General features: G+C 38.7%; 1 protein-coding gene across 3 annotated transcripts in view; it reads left to right on the forward strand.

Moving 5' to 3' along the window:
* Window positions 1-8,647: 8,647 nt before the first annotated feature.
* The window catches only part of RB195_003304 (uncharacterized protein), a gene marked incomplete at both ends in the record, with an annotated part of 40,187 nt that continues 23,745 nt past the window's right edge, over window positions 8,648-25,089 (forward strand). The window contains 19 exons of one of the 3 annotated variants that reach the window (XM_064200904.1): window positions 8,648-8,785; window positions 9,206-9,275; window positions 10,496-10,573; window positions 11,287-11,385; window positions 11,611-11,715; window positions 11,854-11,940; window positions 12,099-12,197; window positions 12,370-12,458; window positions 12,675-12,789; window positions 15,894-16,008; window positions 18,756-18,832; window positions 18,980-19,086; window positions 21,199-21,331; window positions 22,915-23,043; window positions 23,158-23,328; window positions 23,858-23,946; window positions 24,177-24,267; window positions 24,323-24,429; window positions 24,643-24,724. In XM_064200904.1, coding sequence (XP_064056783.1) covers window positions 8,648-8,785; window positions 9,206-9,275; window positions 10,496-10,573; window positions 11,287-11,385; window positions 11,611-11,715; window positions 11,854-11,940; window positions 12,099-12,197; window positions 12,370-12,458; window positions 12,675-12,789; window positions 15,894-16,008; window positions 18,756-18,832; window positions 18,980-19,086; window positions 21,199-21,331; window positions 22,915-23,043; window positions 23,158-23,328; window positions 23,858-23,946; window positions 24,177-24,267; window positions 24,323-24,429; window positions 24,643-24,724 — 1,981 coding nt within the window. The remainder of the gene's footprint in view (window positions 8,786-9,205; window positions 9,276-10,495; window positions 10,574-11,286; window positions 11,386-11,610; window positions 11,716-11,853; window positions 11,941-12,098; window positions 12,198-12,369; window positions 12,459-12,674; window positions 12,790-15,893; window positions 16,009-18,755; window positions 18,833-18,979; window positions 19,087-21,198; window positions 21,332-22,914; window positions 23,044-23,157; window positions 23,329-23,857; window positions 23,947-24,176; window positions 24,268-24,322; window positions 24,430-24,642; window positions 24,725-25,089) is intronic. The other 2 variants (XM_064200903.1, XM_064200902.1) reach the window with 2 other exon arrangements.

A 25,089-nucleotide genomic window follows, 5' to 3' on the forward strand; every position in this document is an offset into this window, starting at 1 on the left:
TAATGAATGATGAGCAAAATCCGTTCACTATGGCTGTCGATCCCCAGAATATGCTGCTAATTCAGCAACGTCGTTTTGATGCATGATTAATGAAATAAAATAGAGGTGCACATATATAAGTGTACGAGTGTTCTGGATCGCTTTATTTACCTTCACGATAATGTCCTCTTAGCTGATAGTGCAGCATTGATAAATGCCCTACATATCAAGATAAAATAGGTCAAAGTGAACTAATTTTAACAAAGAGAAGAGGTAGTTTACGTTAGCAATGAGTTGAGTATGAATAGATGCTGGAAATTTTCCAGACTGAAGGCAGAGTCTGAACAAAGTGTTTAGAAGGTTAGATATTGCTTTCTTTTAAGAACTTAGTTTTAGCGATTATCTCTTAGTGTTTTAATGAGAAAGTCACCACAATTTCCTCTTTTTTTGCTTATTTCTGTGCTTTTTCTACTGGATAATAATTACGATTACACTTTTAATGCAGTCGATTTAATAATGGTACATTCCTCTTTTTTGACACCTGGGTTGTTTTTTTTTCCTAAAAATTGTTGTTCTGGTTCGTGGAAGCGGTTTTAACACTTTCTGTGTTGGTCACTGTACTAATCTTTTTTTGAACAGTCTGAATAAAACATCATCATCAACATCTCCTGTGTGCATTTTTCATTTTGAAAAAGGTCACAAATAACTCTTTAAAGCAATGTTTTGCAGGAATGAATTCGCGAAAATACGGAATGACCCTGAGTGATTCTAATTTTAATTCAGTTCAATGTTTGTATAATGAGTTGCGCGTTTTCATCGCGGTACATGTGAACCTCGTCTCATTCCCCAGTCGAACAGTGCCTTTCAAGGAGAAGAACAAAGAAAAATAGAAAAGATACATTAAGTATATATAAAAGCCCTCCTAGGAGAGGAATAAATTGAATTCGGGGAAAGAGGGTCACGATCGCTTGATCTCTTAAGTCCATGCAAGAAGTTCAAAAAAATCAGATAAAAAATGTAATGAACATCATGTGGAGCAAACAGGGAGAGCACGTTCTAGAAGGATTGTACACCACAGAAAGTTAAAGTCAAGAAAATATTATATCTTAGGAGCATTTAAGATAGTATTACATCCGAGAGTGCAAATATTAGAATATCTGAAGATTGGACAAAAAAGTTTCAAAAAATATTTTAAAAAAACAATAGTCACTATAAATGTTTTCTCTTCTTGTTTTATGTATTTTTGTAATCCTAATGACTTCTTATTCACGTGGAGAGAACCGAATCATTTGATCTATTTTAAATAAATAATGGCAAAAACTAATACGCTATATGAAGACAAATAGGATAACTAAATAAAATCACAATGGATCAGTGGTGCTAGGGCTGAAAACAAATGAAACGCAAGGTTTAGGAATGCACATTGTCGTAACTGATTAATGATTTGATCTTTTTGTTGAGAAAAGTATCCTGTGTTCCTTGTAGGGTCGTTCTATATTAAATAGATCAATTTCTGATCGCAGGGCAACTGCATGCAAACCTTTGAAGATTTTTGTTTACTAAAACAGCAGTGTAGACTACATAATTGGAAAAGCAATAGTCGTGCGAGAATAGTAAACAATCAATCCAGCCCAATCACAAAGTCGTTTTTAGCAAAGAGTTAGAGAAAAAATAAAGGTAAAATTTATTTTGATTCAAGTAATTTTACTTCCACTTTCATCTGATGTCATCACCCCATTTTTGCATCCCTCTCAGAAAAAAAAGACTTCGATTTGTAAATAGGACAACATGTAAGTTAAGTGTATACTGTGAAAGATAAAAATTAATTCCTGTCTTTGGCTCACTTCTATGACAACAATATGAAATTGTCATCGAAACCAATATGTATTGGACTAAGCTTTCCTGAATTCTTCAGCAAAATATGGACGTAGAAATATTAATGCATTTTGTCCGTTCGAATACACGAATAAATGATCCGTCCAGTTTTGGTGGGAAACATTTTTTTTTGTATTGAGATAATAGAGATTCGAGCCGAGCACACCCCAGAGGACGACTATTTCAATGTGTTTTCGAAACAGAGTCGAATGAACCAACATAAAAAGGTCGAAAAACCGCATAAAATGAATAGGGCTCTTTTTGGCATCATCTCAGCAGTCATTAGTAGGTACCTAGAAGAGCGATGAAATTTTTGACAATTTCGGTAGTTGGCGTGTCCAATCCATTCTTTCCGGAGGACACAACGTACAGCGGTTAAGCATTCCAACGTTTTACCCATAGTATGCCAGTAATGTGATGTTTATACGAGAAAAAATCCCCTAAAGGCATCACTCCACGAATCCATTTTTTCCTAATTGTCGTAAAAACAGCCCGGAAGATACGGTTTCGAGCGTCCCGGCGCGCTATTTTCCACAACGAATTCGATTGGAGCGCGCCAGCCCTGTGCGGCGCAGCATCTTCTGGACTGTTTTTACTTTTTTTACGTCAATTAGAAAGGAATGGACGGAATCAGCCCCCTCTCCATGATCTACCATGCCGTATACGAATACTCCACCTGAAATCCGTACCACCTCAGATTCGTGGGCTGATGCCTTTAAGTGAAGCGTGAATTGGAAAATGGGTCCAGATACGAAGGTGTGGACTGCACTATGTGGTTGACATTCGGTTACGCACTTTTATATGTATGTGGACTAGTTATGTACACTATTCACTGCCTAACCGTGATGACCATAACGGCGGTGACATGGAAAGATAGCGTGTGTCAAGTAAACACAGTAAGGTGAAATTATTTCGGTCCACTGGCTGTGAGACGCGCACATTTCCTTCCACTCACCTAAACTACACCGCAGTCGGTCCATAAGTCGATCGAAAAACCCCAGGATCCACCAAATCGGAAACGATGGTTTTTGTACTGAACCCGATTACCAATTCCTTTCCTACATACGGTATTTCGCCGGCGGCGACCGCAACGGAAAAGAAACCCTTGCTGAACTCTACTTTACGGGCAGTGTGCTTGCGCTGTACTGTTGTAACTCACGCTAGTGCCTTAGAGTAGTGGCTGCGTCGAGAAGTCACGAGTTTCTGATTGTTTCGAAAAATTCAAACTTCTGTAGTTCCAATAGACTTATATATATGATATGCTAAGCTATTTTAGTTTTTGGCTTTTACTTATTTCGTATATTTTACAGATTTACAATATCGAAATGTGCAGTTGTATATTATTTTAGTAGAAGAAGAAGCCATCTCCATAATGCTACGTCATCACGAAATTGTTATAGAGTCAAAATATTAGAGATAATTGATTGCGAATTATTATATGTTGACAACTGTGACCTAAATATAGAGGTTGGAGCGGGTGTGGGAGAATCCGCTGTGACTGCACCATCAATCGATGGTTCGAAACCGTCGCAGAATCACCCAAGCCTTCCAGATCTCTTCGGCGTCGATAACTTTGGCACCAAACTTGTCTGGGAGGATGAAAACAATGACTTGTTAAAGCGGATAGCTCCTGGAAGTCATTTTATGGGCAAGACACGGGTTTTAAATCCTCAAACGATTCTGATTTGAATTAAGCGAGTTGGCGCATTACAAGCGAATGGATTAGTCCCAGGCACGTTCTTTATATAAAAACTAGAACGTAAAAACCAGGAGAAATACGTAGTTCATAATTGAAAACACCAGAGATGGTTGCAATCACTGGTTTCGTTTCAAAACAGGGACTACGTAGGTCCTGCACTAAACGAACATTAATCAACACTTTTTTCCTTTTTTTCCAGAGCGAAGATGCAAAAGGACATAGCTGCCAAAAATTTAGTAGCATCGAAAAACAAAACGTTATAACTTAGAGATTGCAGACAATCTAAACATTATACAAAGGAGAGAGTGAGATTTCTCCATAACATAGTCGGCGAGAACTAGAAATGAAGAGTTTTTCGTTTTGGTCGCAACATCGACAGGTTTATTGCTGATGTCGCAACAGTAAAGACAAGTTTATCTATGTATATTGACCGAATTCTTAGAATAACACTTAAAATGAGACAGGTCCGAAAATTTTCTTTAAGTGAAATCCTTCGTTTAATCCCTTAATGGCTTTTACCAACAGACCTTAGGATCTGGGAACAGTCAACTGCTGGAGAGAGAAGCGATAAGAATTGAGGTCTAAAAAGATCCAAAGAGTGTGATGTGATGTGAAACACAACAGGTAAACAAAAACTAGTAGAGAAAAACTGTTGGCAATGAAATGAAACGAAATTATAAAGAAATGGTAATGTCTTTCAAACGAACGACACAATACGACGTGACCATTGAAGCGTGAGAGTCACAATCGAAAGGTGGAGTGATAACATTAATCGACTTTTGCTCGCGACCACGCCACTCCAGCCATCCTTGACCAGTTCCCGGTCTCACTCCCAATACGACTAAAAAGACTTTCGTTGCTCCATCACAAAAAGAAGCGATTTACCACTTAGGTCTGTACTGATACGAAGGAATATCTTTGTCGGGTAAAAAAAAGTGCTAGAAGCTTGTTCTAGAAATAGCTTGAATGATGCTTTTAAACAACAAAAGTTCTTCTGGACAGAATTCTAACGGTCCTCATAATTTGTCCTTATGGTGTAGAAAAGTTTTTTTTAAAGAAAATTTATGTAGTCTTTCATGAAATTTGGGTTCACAATCAGATATTCATGAGGGTTTCCATTCAAGGAGCTGAAGAAAGTCACAGATTCAGTTGAGATAGGAGAGGACTCGAAGACTTGCCAATCAAGGCATCGCAGTGCATAAGAGTAGCTCGAGAGTTATATGGAAATGTTATGGAATTTTTCCATTGTATTGAAAACGAACGAAGGGCGGTGTGAGCGCAGTAGGTAAGAGGTTCCGCTGTGGCTACAATCGGATGGAGGTTGGAATCCTTCCCAGTGCAAACCAAGCCTAGCATTCCTCCGCCGTCATTGTAAGGCTGCACGCATGTTCATAAACCTCAAACGAAATTTGAGTTGAAGTGAACGTGGTGGAGCATCCCAAGCGGATTGATCAACCCCAGACTGTTAATCCTTTATCCTTTACATTTCGACTTAATCGGCGGCCTGAGATTATCGCCTGACGCGGTTTCCCGCTTCTTCGCTGAGATGTGATCACAACTCTTCCCAACCTTTTCGATTTTCGGGAAGAGCTTGCACAGAATCTATCCTTTGCTAATCCATGAAAGTTCAATAGCCAGGAATACCTAGAGCGGCGCTTCAAGAGTATCAGTAGCAGCAGCAGAGTAGCAAACTGGCATACAGATAATCTGGGAAGGAATGATATCACCTGGCAGTTACATCGCCTTTCGATGTCTATAGCTGACGACGTCCATGAAGAACGGATGAATTTTTGACGCTTCGTTCGCATTCAACGAACGGAGTTAATATACACAAATGGTTCATTTGTGTATATTTCTAACAAAAAAAAACTAAAATAATGAAGAATTTAAAACCGTAACTAAGAAGGGATATTTGGCCGATGAAATATCCGCGCAAGGAATTTTCAAAGTTTGGATGCACAAAATTCGACTAAAAAACCAAAACCGAAGTTTTTCTCTCTACTTTATTTATCTCTATTTTCTACGTCAAATACCATGTTAGAGGGCTAAGAATGGTACCGGAAAGGATGTTCGGAATACATCAAGACCCGAATTCTGTTGTTCTCTGTTTATGTCCTTAAAATCTCTTCTCCTAAAAAAATATGCGGCATTCGCGCATATCCATTTTCTTCTGAAAAACAAAACTTGAAAGAAGGAAAAGGCACGAGAGAAGCGCGAGAGAATTTGAGGTAGCAACAACCTTAAAAGAGGTTGTTGCTATCTCAAAGAGGAATGTTCCTCAGTAAGAGGAATGAATTCGACATAATACTACTGCGTCCTGGATTTTTTTTTAAAACTAATTAGTCGCTCCCAACGAATAATTTTCGGTAGTATTCGTTTCGTCATTTCAACGCGCGTCGCGGCAATGGAATTCAAGGGTAGTGAGTGCGCATAATCATTGACATGAAAAGAGGAGCAACTGCTGCGATTCAAGCACCAGGCGGATTTACTTCACAGTTCGAAGTAGAGACCTAACTGGAGCAGGGTAAGTGGCAGTGATAGGAATTTTTCCACTGAACATCTCTGCTGGTGACATCATGCGAAAAACATCAGATAACTATCCTCCCGACATCGTTTTAGTGGTATCAGGGCGCTCCATGACCGATCCCGAACGTTTCCAGGATGTTGCTATGATCGCGGAAAGCAGTACGAAAACTGTCTAGTTGTCAACTTTGTATCAAAGCTGACTACAGCCTACGGACCACTTCTATGGATGCCTATGGACTACTATGGTAAAGCAGATGCAGTTTTCCTCAATCCCTCCAAAGAGAGTCAGGGTGGGTACAACTGATTAAACTCTTTAATAAGTTCTGTTACTTGGGGTGTTTGCTGAAGAACAAGAGGAGCTACGAGAGACAAATTCAGCAAAAATGCGCTAAGGCAACTTCTGCATTCATCTCTTTTACGAAGTTCCTGTGGTCGGCCCTCATCGCCGACGAAGTCGAGCAGCCAGTCTATTTTTCCGTAATTTGCTTCTTCATGATATACGGATCTGGAACTTAGGGTGCCCTGTCCACGGTGAGAGAGTGGTTGACTGCAGGAGAATTGACAATTGTCCTCGCTTATTTGGTCATATACTGAGGAGAGCCGCGGACCGCCTTGTTCACCGTGTTCAGAAGGGTCTACCATGTACAGGACTCCTGGCTGAAAACAGAACTTCTGAACCGAGCCGAAAAACCCTAAACCGAAAAACCGAAAAACCGAAAAAGCATAGGTTCTGTGCAAGCTCTACACCGAAAATCGAGAAGAATGAGCAGAGTTATTTTCACATCTCAGCGAAGATGCGGGAAATCGCGTCAGGCGATAACTTCAGGCCGTCGATTAAATTGAAATGTAAAGGATAAGGGATAAAGTGTCTGGCGTTGATCAATTCGCTTGGGATGCGCCACCACGTTCACTTCAATTCAGAATCGTTTGAGGTTTACGAACGTGTAACTGGCCTATACAACGACTTGCGGTGGTTAGCCGATGTGTTAAGTCAGCGTTTTTATCGTCCCAGACAAGTTTGGCACCAATTTATCGACTCAGGAGGGATGAAGGACTTGGTGAGCACTAGGGCGGATTCGAACCTCCGATCAACTAGACAGCGGAACTTCTTACCAACTGCGCTACATCAGAGTTCATGATCTCCTATTCAATATCACCGTTTTTCCTGGTTTGAAGTACGTTTGGAAAAAATGGGCGTCTCATAAGCAGGTTTAAAATACTGTTGGGTCATAGGCTTTACGCAAGTAAAAAAAGAGATTTGAGGTTTAGTCCTACGTCAGTGACTGAAGATCAGAGATTCTGCCGCACATAACAACAAATGTAGAATTAGGTGGACCAAGCAGGTGTTGTGTCTCAACGACAATCGTAAGACAGAATCTGTCACCGACTAGACACCAGACGACATCAAACACACTACGGAATGACCGTCGATTCGATGATCAGACTTCTTTATAAGATCTTTTCAAAAAATTGGTTGCCAGACCTTCGCGAGAACTAACAAACCTTAGCGTGCGATCGGTACTGATGAAGGCATTGCTGACGCCCACTGAAGCAAATCGACAGATATCGGGGCAGAGACGATAAGGGTGGTCAACTAGAGCTAACCACTTCGAAAAAAGCTGGAAAAAGCGACCTAATTTTTATTGTCCTGTTTCCATCTCTTGTTAAAACTTTTTGTATTTTTGACATTTTTTTTTGAGAGTGCTACAGTAGACAATTTCTTTCTGTAAATCACTTAACCAGTCTCTTCTCTCTCAGAATTTATCTACTTAATAAACTCGATCATTTGGATTTGTATTTGTATCTCTGAAATCGCTCAAACACCTTTTCTATGAAATCCAACTAATTACAAAGAGTAAAGAATTTTATCATCTAAGAACACAACAACCGGTAACATAAGATCAGCTCACTTGTTGAGAAAAAGAAAAGGAGTATGTAATAAATCAATTGTGTCGATTACGTTGAGCTCAACTGGTTTATGACTTTTCTGTGGCAACTAGGCCACCTTGAAATGAGTTTTGAGTTGCCTTTCAGGACAATTTTTTGTACTGTTTAGTATTAGGGATTAATATTTATGTTAATACCAATTAGATCTACAGCCATAAGGTTACGGTTGCGCTTTTACTCCTGATAAAAGCGATAAACTCCTGAGTGATAAACTCCTTAAAGTGGATTTTGGCTATTTTTACCAGCTACAGTATTGCGCTATCAGTCTCTACGCTATGTTAGCTGTGTTAATAACATTAAAAGAAGACTTCTCTGATAAATCTCATATCCCTGAAGTTTAAAGGCATTACGCCACGAATCAGAGGTGGTGCAGATCTCAGGTGGAGTATTCTTATAAGGGATAGTAGATTATGGAGAGCAGGGTGATTCCGTCCATTTCTTCCTAATTGCCATAAAAAACGGACCGGAAGATGCGAAAGCTGGCGCGCTCCAGTCGAACTCCCTGTAGTACCACCTCATATTACGTGGGGCGATGCCTTTAAGGAACTTGGTAAACTTCTTCTCTTCCCTAATTCTTTCCACCTCACAGGGAGAAACCGATCGTTTTTAATCCATCGTCGCATGTCATCCTCCACTGTTTGCCATACCCAACCCGTTGACGCGGGGAACACATCAAACATTGACCACGCCCACCTCACAGTAGCCACACCTCGTCGCCTGGCCCCGCCCACTCAGGTGTGGATCGTGTACGAACATGAGGTAAAAGAAATCAATATTCGCTGTTGGTCTTCCTATTCTCCCACAGTATCCAGTTGCTAATCAATGTCCGCTTCTGAAAGTTTACGATTTCGTCCAACGTAAGAACACGATCGAGCGATATGATGATTGCTTGGCTGAGTTACTTCTGGTTGAGTGGATTTTTTGCGGGAAGTGCTACCGTATTTCCGCCTACTATTGAAGATTCATGTCTTTTGAGACCAGAAAACTGTAATCTAATTTGTGCCAATGGATATCAACGTCAAGGAAGTTTCGGTTGTTCGTGTGCTTGTGCTGTTGACCCATGCCAAGTATGCAATTTTCCTCGTAAATGTGGATTTCAATATCATTTTTTTCTTGGAGATTGGAGTTTGGTTAAGAAAAAAATCAGCGGAATGTGCATTTATAAAAAAAAACATTCAGGCAAAGCTTTGCGCTATTGGAGAACGTTGTGCGACAGTTGGAGGAGTAGCCAAATGTATGCAGAACTTCGGTGAATCTAGTTCTCTTCGGTGTTTTGTTGTGAATAACTTTGTGTTTTTAAATTTAACTTACGCTCCATCTACCATATCTTCATCTCATTTTAAAACAACGTTATCCTGAATAAATCAAAATACCAACTATCTTCAGTATTCGATGCTGTAAAAGAATCTTCTAGGATGAAAATGTTCCACTAACATTTTTTTTACCCTTTTTTGTTTAAAGGAAGGATTTTCACGACTTTTTCACGGGATTGTGGTGACTTTTAATTTGCACAAAAAAACTTTCTTTTTTTTATAGACGTTTTTTGCAAGGGATTAATTCCTATTATTACGACTTTAACAAAACCAAAATTCCGTAATTAATTCCGGTATTACGACCTTCATTAACAGTTTCGTCAACAGTACTATGTTCTCATTACTTTCTGGATATTCCTGAACTAGAAACCTACTCAAAGTCCTTGACATAGCATAGCTACCAATCTTGAATATATAGATGCGTATATATTGAGGAAAAAAGAAAATAACCGGGGCGAAAATGTTTTGGTAAACACTAGTAGTTTTTTAAACTTTTTTCGGCTTAAAGGGAGGATTTTCATGACAGTTTTGCATTGAGGTGACTTTTTTGCGAATATTTAGTGTTATGATTCTACAGTAGTTATCTCTGCATCGCAGTTTATAAGATTTTTGAAGAGGCTGATTGGGAGGTTCCACATCTCAATTTTCACGATTTTTTTTGCTGCGAGAAAATTTTAAACAGTGAAAAATCAGGACGAAATGTCTCATCGCATTTTCTCCGCAATGAAAGTCTCTACAGGATTTTCGCTTTCGTTTTCGTTTTCTCTCTTTTTTTAAACTTTTGTTTTCCACTTCACGCTCTTTCGAGCGATCAATAATAGTTAGTGAAAATTAGCACTCGCACGTCACGTACCTGTCCTCGGAGTTCACCAGTTCTGCTGCTATTTCACGTCCGAGTCACTTAACCAGGTGCTGTCTTTTTCAATGGTCGATGCCTTGCATATTCCGGAATAACCTTCGTAATTGACACGCGGCTTCCCATTGTCATGAGAGAAATAATGGGATCGTCGCGCAGATGTTGCTCCAGAAATTCTTCAAGTGATTGCATTCAAAGAAGCGCTCCAGTCCTGATGAGCAGCGATGAATAACATTTTTCTAACGCTGAGAGACGATTTTTAGTAGGGACGCAATTGAAAATAAATAAATACGTTCATAGATTCTTCTCGACACGACTGCCCTCGGATTATTGGTGGGATCTGCACTATTCGGTGCGACAAAGACAGCGATTGTTCAGGTATGGCTTTTTTTGCCTGCTATTTTAAGTTTCTATACCCCCAGAAGCCTATTAGAAATTGAAATTTGCACCAAGAAATACTTTATATGTAAACGTTATAAGACACATAAATTTTTGAAACTAAATATTTCTATCTCAAAATATTTGGTGATCCTTACTGGCATTCGAAAATTCATTTTTTCCCTAGCTAGGGTTGTTTTCTGGGGTTCTCTGGACATAATCAAGCATGCAAAAGCTACTATGTACAGTTTTTTAAGGAGTTTTTTTAAAATAATAAAGTAAAGGTTTTCTGTAGAAGATTTGAAAAAAACTCCACACATGAATAAATGAGTCATGTTGAAGAAGCAAAATAGAATAGTAAACGTATCTTTTATTTCATCTTTTTTGTGGCGTTAAAAAAATTCTAGAAAAAGTGCTACTCGCTGCATAGTTGCGATTTACTTATTTCCCTAGTTACTTATTCATTTACTAGTTAGAATATTAAGTTGAAATTTTTGTGACACGAAACACCTAGTCATAAGTAGTGAAAAGATAAGAATAGTTCATGAATATAGCTACTACGGTGATACGGCAATATTATACCAATGGGTCATAACGGAAAAAATACAAAGATGAATGGTTAAATAAATAAAAACTTGTATAGGACTAAGGAAATCCAATGAACCAAAGAAAAAAATTGGCAAAGTACTCAGTAATAACTGATCTTGGTCCAGGCAATCGGATCTGTTGCCCAAATGGATGCGGTCGTGAATGCATGTCTCCATTAGGAAGATTCCATATCGAACCCGATCTGGCAATAAAACCAGTACAATGTGGGTTAAACCATATTAAATTATTCTCTCTTTTGTCAGCATCCCTTTTTTTACGTTCTAGAATTTTCTACGAGCAGCAGCAGTCATTCATCTGCTTCTTTCTGTTGCTGCTTATCTGTTTCTTCCATCCGTTTTTTTTTTGTTTTTTTCCTTATTTCCTATTTTTTTTCTTGCTCAAATTGCTCTAGGCTTGGCGTTACCACCAGTATACTCTAAAAATTACAGCAAATTCCTTCCATCAACCAGTAGCTGTAATTAGTGCTGTTCCCACGAGAAGTGAACCTATACGACCGACAAACACAACCCTATCGCCAGTCTCTTTTCAGATAGGTTTGTTAAGTGTTAGCGAAGTTTGTACTTAGAAATTCTGGATGACACCTCTGGAAATTTCTAATTTCATTTAATGGAAAACAAACAAAGGATAAATGATAATAGAATTCGAAAAAATAATCGGAACCGTCTTTTCAGACCGATCCCGCCATGTTAATGAGGTCCCTGCTGCTCGAGAAAAAATTGGAATGTGTCCACCCGGAGGTGATGAAAAAATGTGCAGCAGTAAGTTTTTCCATGTCGGCTTTTTATTTTGTCATTTTTTCCTATTTCATATTTATTTCCATTACTAAAGACATTTTTACATTAAATTATTAGAATACCAATGATTGATGAAGTTACCCATGATTTCTGTTTACAAAGATAATTCATTATTTTTTTAGCTTACGCAAAATGTTCACATGATTTCGAATGTATGGATGTGGAGAAATGTTGCACGAACGTTTGTGGTACTGTATGTGTTAATCCAACGAAAGCTACAAGTATGCGTTTTATGTCAGAGGGATTTTTTTTCTGGATTTATACAGAGAATATTAATCAGGGAAACATTAAAAAATTGTGTAAATTCCTAATAATTTCGCTGGATAGCTAAAAAGCATCTTCTGACGGGAAGGTGAGAATCTTCCGAGTTTTTTCTTAACGATAGATTTATAGATTGCGCACACTTTGTCATAGCGGTGAAAAGACTCCCAGAACAAAAGCTTAGGAATGGATATATCCCGAAATGTGACGAAAGAGGCAAGGTGAGTGGGATATTTCTTCGAATTTTTGAGGATTGAACTTGTTTTGGATTCATCTCCACTTTTTTTTACACATTCTCAAACGATCCCTGCCTATTTTTTCTGAGTGTTAAAGTAATTTTTATTGTATTTTAACAAGTTCCTTATTTTTTAACCTATCTGGATCGGTTCCGTTCTATCTTATACTGTTCCCTTGTGATCACCACATAATTGCTTCAGTTCGCACCCATACAATGCGATCAACGTCAATGTTGGTGTGTTGACGTAAATTATGGAACGGAAATTGCTGGTTCGGCGGTCGGGATCTCCATGAAAAGAGGGGACATGTGTCGAGGTACTTACTGCTTTTTTCTAACCGTCCTAGAGTTTTTTTCCCGGAGTATCATCAGTAGGCAGCAGTAATAAGTAAATAAGTGAGGACAAAAGTTATTGAGGCCAAGAATTTTCATCCAGAAAATGCAGCTCAGTAGAGAAAAAAAATAATACTCAGCACCACAGACCAGTCATCACACAAACGCATTACGTTCATCTCAAAAAAAAAACAAAGGAAAAAGCGGGTGAAATGTTCTGTAAAGGCGGATACGACGCAAAGGCGAAAGTTTTTCTTTCTTACTAGAAATGTAGAAATGATGCAGGTATTATTGCAACGTTATCGTCTAAAGAAAAATTTTGACTTCTATGATATATTTTATATTTTATTTTGTGCACTTTTGTACGTATTTTACCGCTACCAAATGCACACAGTGGGCTTTTTGATATTTTTTTTCCAAAAAAAACCTTTTTTGTTCGTTTTCTTTTGATCGGCATTAAAATAAAATGGAAAAATAGTATGAGGTGGCTAATAAACACTAAACGTCATATAGTATCTTTGCCTCCTCTAATTTCTCTTCTGCCATCGAAATTTTCAGGTCGTAGAATCTTACCGTAACATTCGTACTGTATTTTTGCAGTAGACGATGTTTTCATGGGGTTACATCATCTGAACTTAGTCCAAATGACGAATAACAAGAAAAAACGCCGGTTCCTTAGTTTAGTTAATTAGTAGATAATAATAAATTTAATTTGAATAATAATAATAATAAGGTTTAATTAATTAATAGATAATAATAAATTAAATAGCCACACGATCGAGGGTTCGAAACCGCCCTAGTGCAACCAAGCCTTTCATCCCTCCGGGGTCGATAAATTGCTACCAGACTTGTCTGGGAGGATAAAAACACTGACTTGATCATCGGTTGGCCCCCGAAAGTCATTGTGAAAGCCAACACGCGTTCCAAAACCTCAATGATTACGAATTCCAGTAAAACGCGTTGGTGCATCCCGAGTGGATTGATACGCTAGTGACTTTATCGTTTTATCCTTTAATAAATAAATTAATTAATTTTGCATTAGATAAAAATTCATCTCTGTTGATTCTTAGCGGAGCTATGTAGCTGTCCGTGTAGGTTGCACTACACGTATCCACCGCATCTACGTATTATGTGGTTCAAGTACTCGCTGACTATTTGCACTCTAGTTATTGAGGTCAACGATGCTCGATCCACTCATATTCACAAACATTTTACATAATGGCATAAGTCAGCAAAGTATTAAAGAAGTATTACAATTATTTTCGCTGATTTTCGAGTTAAAAATTGAAATTGAAAACCTCAAGACTCAAGAGTTTTTCAAATCGGAGTTATCGGTGTTTTAGCCTTTCCTAATACTGCCTGAAAAATAATAATTGAGGTGAACGTGTGGAAAATGCTGTTTTAATCTGTTTCTCAGAAGATTATCTTTTTAATAATTTTTCTCTCAACATGAAGAAGGATGCGCTTGTTAACCACTAAAGGAAATAATTTTTTTCAAATTAAATAATTCAAATTCCATGAAGGTCTATGTGTTAATTTTTTTCCTACAAAAATACTACACATCATGTACGGTCATGTGATCCATTTATCCTACGGACGGCATCAATCGGTCATATCCTTTATTCGAACCGCTCATGTTTGTTTTACTGAGTCTATTCAATCACGTCAAGCGGCTTAGTCTGACAATCTGTCAAAGAAGGTCAACCTTTTGGGCGAGGGGGGAGAAGCCTCTAACTTAACTGATTAAGGATAAGCTTAACCCTAACCTAACTAGTCTAACTAATCTAACTTGATCCTTAACTTACTTCATTTCACTTCACAAGAGTTTGTTTTTCAGAAGAATTTCAGGAAATTTTCTTTTTCAGAAGAATTTCAGGAAATTTTCTTTTTCAGAAGAATTTCAGGAAGGAACATACTGAAATAAGTGAGCTTCGCGAACATTCCTACAGGTTTGCTCCGCTCAAGGATCCATCCGCTAAGCAGTCTGTTCGGGGCTAATACGTACTGGCTTATATGATTTTTCAATACATTTTTATATATTTTTATGGATGATAGGAACGTAACAGTGTCACCGTTTTGTCTCCTCGCTTACCGATGTCCTTTATTTGCCGAACGTCGCGACAGGCTTAGTCGGGCATTATGTCACCTACGGAACGTTCAACAATAAACAGGAAGGAATTTGTGTGACTTACCGAAGTGCGAGAGTGGACTGACGCCTGCCATGGCTGACCAACTGTGGATTAATGTAACTTGCAGAGATTTTGGAAAGAATGTGACTAAAATTTGTCTCCAGTTGTAAATACAAAATGCAAGAGCCGAGAAAGAAGCCGTATTTCCCTCAATCTCTAAGTCTAAGCCCTCTCTTTTTATGTTGATGATGAGATTTCATTTATGCCGATGGTGAGAGATTTAACTCGCTGAAAGGAGGCATCATTCAAAACTCTCCTCTCTTTCGATCTTCAAATGCACCAATTTTTAAAAGAGAAATAGGACAAACTACCCAAAGATACAAATTTCTACGGTTTTCTTGAAGTTTATGTGCATCATTTATTAGGTTTTGAGGTTAAGTGGGATCTGCGCGCCTTCAATTTAACCAAGAAATAATAGTTCAAAAGTGACGGAAATAATTAACATAGTTTTCTTGCTCACGTACTCGAATATGTTCATAATTTAATTGCTTCATTTTTTTGAAAACAAGTATATAGTGCAACACACATTTATTTAATAAAATGAACCATATTTAAAAACCGACGGCTTCATGACCTATCGTCGGATCCAGAAACCTCGGGATGTGAAAAAAATGCGTGGTCGAGCAAGTTCTTCTTCGAAGAACTCGCGCATGAGTTGCTAGGTTATTTACATGCATTCAGTATAAAAATCTGCTTGTTTTATTTTTTCGAATGTGAGGTGTGAGGTTAGGAGGACGCCACCTACCTCGATTCAGTTCAGTTGTCCTCTTGTCCCCCGGGTCCGTCCATACGATTCTCATTGTGACACTATAGTCGTTTGATGGTAGTATAAAATTCTATTTTTGTTATAGTGCTCTACGTAATTTTATATTTTAAAAACTACAACGCAGTGTTTTCAGAGCTCCGTCTTTGTGGTGTAAAATGTTCGAAACAATGTCCACATGGTTTGAAGATGACCGTATTCGGTTGTCCAGATCCAAGTTGCGAATGCAAGGATATTTGCGAAGATGTGCGGTCAGTCAATCAATTTAAAAATCGATTCTTGCTTCTCTTGAGGAATTCAATCGGTTTAAAAAGACTGTTCAATTTTTATTACAACTTCATTTTCAATTTCAATTACAAATTACTGATAAACCGGAATATTTTGTGGGTGAGATTTGAGTATTGAGCCCTAAGCTTACCCCATTTGAATTTCTATTCGGAAAGCTTCTTATACCATAACAATAAAAGGATAAAGGATAAAGTCACTGGCGTATCAATCCACTCGGGATGCGCCAACGCGTTTTACTCGAATTCGTAATCATTGAGGTTTTGGAACGCGTGTTGGCCTATACAATGACTTGCGGGAGCCAGCCGATGATCAAGTCAGTGTTTTTATCCTCCCAGACAAGTCTGGTACCAATTTATCGACCCCGGAGGGATGAAAGGATTGGTTTGCACTAGGACGGTTTCGAACCCTCGACCGTGTGTCTACAACGGACCTCTAACCGACTGCGCCACACCCGCCCCTACCATAACAATACATTTTCTAAATAATAATTTTACGAGAACAGTCAAATTTTCGTTTTTTTCGAAACAAGTGTTTCTAAAATTGTAGAGCGGTTTTACTGGGCCTTTTGTATGTCTCTACGTATTGTCCTCAGAATCAATCATCGTCGTCAATTGTCCATGAAGTTTTCGGAATTATTGCATCCAACAAAGCAAATGTTGGATGGACAAAACTTCTGTGCATTTCTATGATCGAGAAGAATAAAATTCAGTGAAGAAAACAGAATTAAAGGTTGAATGAAAGTTGGTCAAAAGTCAAATCATACTTGAGTTGATCGTAGCTGTCGATCGCACCACTGATTGCGGTGAACAGCTCTTGAACCTCTTTATAAATGTGTACAAATTTAGAACCTAGAATTACGAACAATTCCAGACTTTAAAACTGTTCTGCTAGCTAGTGTGCTCATTCATTGATCGATTTCTCAACATTTTTCATTATCTTCCCACATCCTCACTTGGAAAAACTGTCCTTTTGTTAATTCTATCTATTTCGTTGCATCCAGCAATATGCTTCTTTTTTTTTGTTCGCCTGATGTCTATTTATGTTTCCGTTGTTGTCGTTATCAAACTACACTTCATGTTGGGTTTGGATTCCCTTGTTGTGTATTTCAAGGCGCATCTCTGAATGTTTATGAATAACTGAATACGAATGAATGGACGGAGGAGATAGCAAGTGAATGAATGAATTACCTACTGAGTAAATCAATGAATGAGCTACTGAGTGAATGAATGAACGAATAAATAAATAAATAAATAAGCAAGCAAATAAGAGGATGGATAAGTAAATAAGACTTTTCAACCAGAGGGATAAGTGAGTAAATGAATAAATTAAAGGGTTAGATATGAAATAAAAAATACTATATAATATAATATAAGCCAATGATCAAATATCCTCCCAGACAAGTCTGGTACCAATTTATCGACCCCGGAGGGATGAAAGGATTGGTTTGCACTAGGACGGTTTCGAACCCTCGACCGTGTGTCTACAACGGACCTCTAACCGACTGCGCCACACCCGCCCCTACCATAACAATACATTTTCTAAATAATAATTTTACGAGAACAGTCAAATTTTCGTTTTTTTCGAAACAAGTGTTTCTAAAATTGTAGAGCGGTTTTACTGGGCCTTTTGTATGTCTCTACGTATTGTCCTCAGAATCAATCATCGTCGTCAATTGTCCATGAAGTTTTCGGAATTATTGCATCCAACAAAGCAAATGTTGGATGGACAAAACTTCTGTGCATTTCTATGATCGAGAAGAATAAAATTCAGTGAAGAAAACAGAATTAAAGGTTGAATGAAAGTTGGTCAAAAGTCAAATCATACTTGAGTTGATCGTAGCTGTCGATCGCACCACTGATTGCGGTGAACAGCTCTTGAACCTCTTTATAAATGTGTACAAATTTAGAACCTAGAATTACGAACAATTCCAGACTTTAAAACTGTTCTGCTAGCTAGTGTGCTCATTCATTGATCGATTTCTCAACATTTTTCATTATCTTCCCACATCCTCACTTGGAAAAACTGTCCTTTTGTTAATTCTATCTATTTCGTTGCATCCAGCAATATGCTTCTTTTTTTTTGTTCGCCTGATGTCTATTTATGTTTCCGTTGTTGTCGTTATCAAACTACACTTCATGTTGGGTTTGGATTCCATTGTTGTGTATTTCCACGCTGCGTCTTTGAGTGTTCATGAATGACTGAATACGAATAAATGAACGAGTGGAATAAAGAGTGAATGAATGAATGACCCATTGGGTGAATGAATGAATGACCTACTGAGTGAATGAATAAACGGATGTATGGATGAATAATTAAATAAATAAGCAAGCAAATAACAGGATGGATACGTAAATAAGACTTGTCAACCAGAAGGATGCCTGACTGAGTAGACAAATAAATTAAAGTGTTAGATATTAAACACTACGGATATGAGGTGGAAGAATGAATGGACGAATAAACAAAATAATTAATTCATTAGTAAATACTCTGTTTATTTCCCGTATGTTTGCTATTCGGTAGATGATATTCTTCTAATTTTCTACATTCATACTAGCCGTAGTTTGAATAGGTGGCCATTAAAAATTGTAAAATCGAAATGGAAATCATGAACTCCATCACTTATGTACAAGTTTCCGTTTTACTGCAGCAATGTTCTGCTCTTATCCTGGTGGATGAAGTTTCTTTGAAGCTTAAGTATTTTTATTTTTAGATGCAGTAACGGAGCAGACACTTGTCAATTGATTGAACCGGATTGTTCACATCCACCATGTCTCCCTGTTCCACGATGTAAGGATCCTATTAAAGCTTAGGACCCTTTATACAGTTTCAAGAACTCTCAAGTGTTCTTAACTAGTCACTAACTCACTAGGGAATTCATTATTCTTTCGCTGTTTTCTTTCGTACCTTATGAACTCTTCCTACATTTCCTCTCAGGTCTCATCAATCCATGCCCAAGCGGTCCACCAATGACTCTTCATAATGGTGTCACAGCGCTATGTGCGACTTCCGATCAATGTACTCACGATCATTGGTGCCACAAGGTCTATTGGTTTTCTTTCTTTTCTTTTTTTTTTCTTCAGAGTCGTTACACAAAGTCATAATTACACACTTCTTATTCTACATGATGTGATTTCTGGAGGACGAATGCAAAGGGAAAATATGCATTGTGTACCGTATGCTAGAATTCGGATTTCTTCAAAATAAAAGTCGGTTTCTTACTCATCCCAACTCATAATTCGCATTTCAACGTTTCCGACCGGCTACGCTTCTTTTTTTCCATGACGTAATGATGCTCGTTTTCCTCATTAAAACATGCAAATTTTTCTTCGGAGGATTGGGAACGTATCTAATAGGATTAAACATGTCTAAGCTAGTTGGCGAAGTTTTTTAGAAAGTAAAGAGGCCTGTCGTCTGGCTACGTAGATCAAAACGCTGGCCCCTAATTGTCACTGGAAACACAGGCAGAGAGAAAGAAAACTGTGACATAAATAGCTTTTGCGGAAGGCCGAAGAAGTAATCTCGCAACAATTCCAAAAGTGGATATAGCGCAGTTGGTAAGAGGTTTCACTGTGTCTGCACCATCGATAGATGATAGTTGTGGTTCGAGACCGCTCTAGTGCCACGTCGAAGTCTCTACGAAGTCGATAAATTAGTACCGGCATTGCATTGGCGGATCACAAGCGGAATGATTAACGCCAGGCATTTTATCCTAGATCCTTCAACAGTTTTAAAACTGTCCGAAGTGAGTAAGATGCATTCCCTGAAAAGAAGAACCTCACCTCGTCTCAATTCCAGAAGTAATTTTCGGGAAAATGAAAACTTTGGAGACAATGAGTATACAGGGTATTACGCACAAATAGTGCAGTCAGAAAAATATATAATCTATAATCTATATCTATATAATCTCCTATCAGAAGAACAAATCCTAGTAATAAAGGGGTAGCTTGGTTCCTGTTGTTGTTTGTAATATTTCAACAAAAAGGAGTTTAAAGAAGAAGAAAAACAGTTTATCAAACAAATCAACATTAACCAGTTGCAAGTATTACATTTTACGAGTAATTGGCCAATTAAAACAATTACTGTCCGCTCTAGTATTTATTGATTTCTGATGGAAAATGTCTTGTTCAATTGTTTTTTAAAGGTGAGCTTTTATTTTTTCTTGCCTTATGCTTTCGTGAAGACGTTTGCAGTTACTGTGTTGGCCTACACCGACAACTACACCCATTGGATTTACAAGAACTATCCGAACAACATTACAAAGAATTTTTCGAGCACCTTATCCAAGTCTGTTTCATGGATTTGTAAAAAAATTCCATCAAGGGTTCGGTATGGGAAGAGCGCCTGACCGTTGGGTTTGAAGCGTCGTATATTTCCTTAATAGAACAGCAACATCCATCAAATCCAACTGCTCATCCATAAAACGATTTTCTTCCAAAATAAGAAGCTGCACATTTAAAAAAAAAAACTTTTTTCCCAGTGTTGTCGCAATGTTTCGACGAGTCAACCGCGCCAATTATGATCGTAATTGTTGGAGGTGCAGTGAGTGTGGATAGTCCGGTCCTAGCGAAGCAAAGCACATCGCACTGTTCGTGCACAAATTATGTCCACCTACATGTCTGGGCAACGGCGACGGCAGGGATTGTGCGACAATTCGACGACAATCGCAACGAACATTCCATTAAACTCAGAACGATGTGTTCTGGAAAAGAAAACAAGAAGTTCTGGGACAGGAAGGAGGGAGAGCAGGGGAGGTAGGGGGGTGAAGTTTGTGTTGGGAGCGGAGAGGAGCTTCCAGCTTGTTCTTCCTTGTATTTTCATTGTTGTTACTGTTTATTGTGTAAACAAACGAGGCGACATATTTTAGAAATGGCTATCAGCGACATTTTTGAAAAAAAAAAATAGACTTAAGAAACAAAAAGAATGCTATGGGAAGGAAAAATTAACCAAGAACAACGATTAAAATAGTGTAAACAGATTGCAACATGAAGGAACAATGAGCAATAACAATAAAAATATAAACAAAAAATGCCACATTTATTTTTTTAAATCGCAAGAATAAAACCTACAAAATCTAATTTTGCCATAATTTTATTTATTTAATCATTTTATTTTATTTTTACTGGTTTATTTATACCTTATTTTTTCAAATTTAGATCGGCTACAATGGTCTCGGATTCTGTTGCAATGGTCCAAAAATCCCTAAACGAGCCGAATGTCCAGCTGTAATGCCGTTGAAAGATGGCCGATGTTCTTCCACATGTAGCACGGATCATGATTGCCCAAATGGTAATGGTTTAAATAAGGTGGAAAAAGTTTCTAAAACTTCTGAAATTTCTGGAATATTTCTTTCATTTTCCCTTAATAGCTTCGCTCGCAGCATAGGAAAATACACATAATTACCACATTTTTCTGTGGTGGCTAAAAATTGCTTGCATTAACTGTTTTTGTCAGGAATGTCCTTTCTCTGGACAGGTTCGTTCGCACAGCTTCTCCTAACCTCGTGAGGAAGGAGAATCTCTTTTCCATCGTATCGATCGGTGACATAGATGTTAAAAATAAGTAATAATAGAGTTGTAAAGCCAATTGTATTCAATAGACAGCTTTTTCCTATTGATTACCAAATGATCTAATTATTTAGGGTACTTAGGTATCACTGATGCTAAAGTATATAGGTTTACGGTATGCCACAAAAAAATAACAGTGTTGTGGAGCAAGCTTAATTCACAATTATCTAGGGTAGATTTTATGAACATCATCAATTTCCCGTATTTTATTTGGTTTCAACTACAATTCAAAATTGATGTAGACAACCGTAGGTGTGCATACCGTAAGCTTGTTGCAATCTGTTTACATAGTCTACTTGGTGTATCCGTATTTGTTCGTGTCTGAAGTGTTTTAGGGGAGCTTCATCTTCTGTCGAAGTAGGCGTCGAAGGTGTTCAACTGAGTGTTCAACTAGGCGCGATTCGACTGAGACAGGGGAAAGAGGGAAAGGATTGCGTTTCATGTGAAGAAAAATCCGAGTGTCAGAGAAAACGCGTTGCATCCACTCGGTTGAACCCATTTGGCGTTTTGTAGGCGGCTACGCTCGAAGTTCTGCGAAGAAGCTAATGGCTCGGATCACTCATCATGGTAGGACCATGATGAGTGATGCTAGCAGGGGTCCCCTGCGATCTTAACCGCTGCGCTCCACCGCATCACTTCGAGCAGAGCCACTTTAGGCAGCTAAACCAAGGTCCAGGTCGTTTTGACCCGACTGTAACTCCTTTTCGTATTCACTAATTCCTACTGGATTAAACATCACCCCACGAATCTGACGTGGTATGGATTTCCGAGGGCCAAAGACTTTACGGGGGCGTGGATTGTAAAATCGAGTGGGATCTCGCTCATCTCTCCCAGCATCACTGTAAACAGACGGCTTCGGAATGCAGTTCCTTACTATGTCCTCTATTGCAACGCGCCACCCTTGCGCTCCGCCACCGCCTGGGATTCGTCGAAAATCCATTCGGACGCCCCGATAAGCAACTCATTCCTATTCCCCAATCGCAGGCGGGTGCGGGGGATAAAGGTGACGCGCTGCGACCGAGACGTATAGAAACCCTTTCTGAAGCTGTCTCTTTACAGTGATGCAAGTAGAGATGACCGAGATCCCACCCGTTTCTGCAATCTACGCCCCCGTATGTTGTTTGGTTCTCGGAAATCCATACCACGCCAGATTCGTGGGGTGATGCCTTTAAGTTCCGCATGATTTTTGCGTGCGGTCTCATCTCAACATTTTGATAAACATCATAGACTGCTTTTAAATAGCTGCCACCAATTTTGACTACGTTGAGGCTCATTTTGTTTTCTTAGAGAAATCGTTTTTCTCAGGAAAATGCTGTTTTGATGGATGTGGCCTCACATGCTATCCACTCCAAGCTCCAGGACAACCATTGAAGTCGATCGTACCGCAGCGAAAAGTTCTATTCAAACCGGCAGATGTTGCACGTCACAATAAAGGTGGATAACTTATCTATAATATCACTCCCAAATATATTTTTTTGCTATTATAAACGAAGGTTATCAGCAATTATTGATTAGATGGTGTGTCAGCTTTTCATAGGGAACTTTCAGGCATGTTATCGTCTCTTAGCGCCGATTGTCCATCATCGGTTGAAAAATCACTTCTGGAGAAGTTGACAAACTGTTCGTCCGCTTGCGAATCGGACGAGGATTGTGCTGGCTTGAAACGTTGTTGTCGTATCGGATGTTCCACCCAGTGCCTCTATCCAGTTCGAACAACTCGTAAGTAGGAAAAAAAATCCAGGAAAATAATTCCTAGCACGGCAGGCCACGCAGTAACGGTGGTGAGATGGTGGTAATAAATCTAGAATCGAATTAACGAGAATCTCTGTCGCGGTTGAACTACTCGTTTTTTCATTGACTAAATTTAAGAGATAGAATGTATAAGAGATTAATTAATAAATACGTAGCAAAATTAAAAAATAAAATTTGGAAAAAATACTCGATTATAATTCCGTTTGTACAACTATTTATGCAACATCGGTAGAATAAAGCAAAAAAAATCTGTCAAAGCAAAAACGAGAGATCCTCTCCGAGCACAACCTCTACGTCTCACCGCACCGCTTCGGGGACGGTTGCTTACGCAACTGCACCGACCACGCTGTGTCCACGCGAATATGGCGCCATACGCGGGATTTCACCAACTATGAAATGACTTGAAAATAAAATTTGGAGAATTTTTTTCCAAAAATATGTTATGATTGATTTATTGGCGACAGAGTTTTTAAACTTAATCCGTTCCTGCTTTCAGCTTGCTTTCACTTCGCCTTAACCACCGAGCTGTATCAGATACGAAAAGCAAAACGATGCGATCGTGCGGGAAAGTTTGAACCTATCCAGGTACGAACGAACAGCCTTTAACAACAACAAAAAAAAACAGCAAAAACAGCAGAAAAGCGGAAAAAAGCACTGAGGAAAAACTGGAACAGCAAAAATAAATTACCAATAGAATATCGTTGGCTCACCTTGTTTCATTTTTTTTTTCTTTCAAGAAGATCGAGGACGAATTTTCTTAAGAGGAAAAGGAATGTGTTACTAGTTGGTGATAAAAATCTTCTTTATATCTTTAGTGCGACGATGATGGATGCTTCTGTGTGGATATAGGAAATGGTGAGGAGGTAACCGGGACACGTACCTCGAACGATGCTCCCAACTGCAAAAGTGAGGATTCACCCGGAATTTCCATGTGTTACCGCACTGATCAAATTTTTCTAAGCTGCAAACGCCTGTCCTGAAATGATTTGCCGTACCGCTTGCCCCTATGATTTCGAAAAGGAGCCGAACGGATGTCCATCGTGCAGATGTAAGAATCCTTGTGCAGAGGTTAGCCGTGCATTTGTTACTCCGTAAAGTAAAAATTTACCCCCATTGTGTTTTTTCTTGTATCTCATTCCTGTATTTCTCTTTCTTCTTCCTTGCTACAACTCCATTATGAGTACTCCATGAAAAGACGAGCATGGAGTACTTATGAGGATTTATCGCGATCTTAGCCACGTTTCATGTCAAATGCGGAGAAAAAACCTTTGCAACATTCAGGTAAAATGCCCGCAAGGAAGTTTCTGCATTATGGCAGCAGTAAGTTGTTTCCAAACGGAGAACTGCCCACCGCAGCCAAGATGTGAGTTTTTTTTTCCATTTTATTTATTCTTTATTGTTATATTATTATTTATTATTTTATTTTTATTTTTTTATTCTATGACATTTTATGCGTTGTTAGAAACACGTCTAAACTTACAAACATACGTACATCGAAATGAATAATAAAAATATGAGATCATCGTAATACTTTCCATTGCGCTTCTAACGGATCCACAGTAGTCGCTTCCGTCGTGGGACTTTCCCTTAAAGGTACTACACCGCAAATCTGACGTGTTGAGGGAATCCGCGGGGAAGTTAGAGATAGGGTTGCAGATTGCGGGATCAGGGGTGCTCACCCCCTCCTATTTGTGCTAACAAAAACGGGGTGGGAACCGCTTTATTTCC

The sequence above is a fragment of the Necator americanus genome, chromosome IV (assembly GCF_031761385.1).
Source record: "Necator americanus strain Aroian chromosome IV, whole genome shotgun sequence".
Classification (NCBI taxonomy): Eukaryota; Metazoa; Nematoda; class Chromadorea; order Rhabditida; family Ancylostomatidae; genus Necator; species Necator americanus.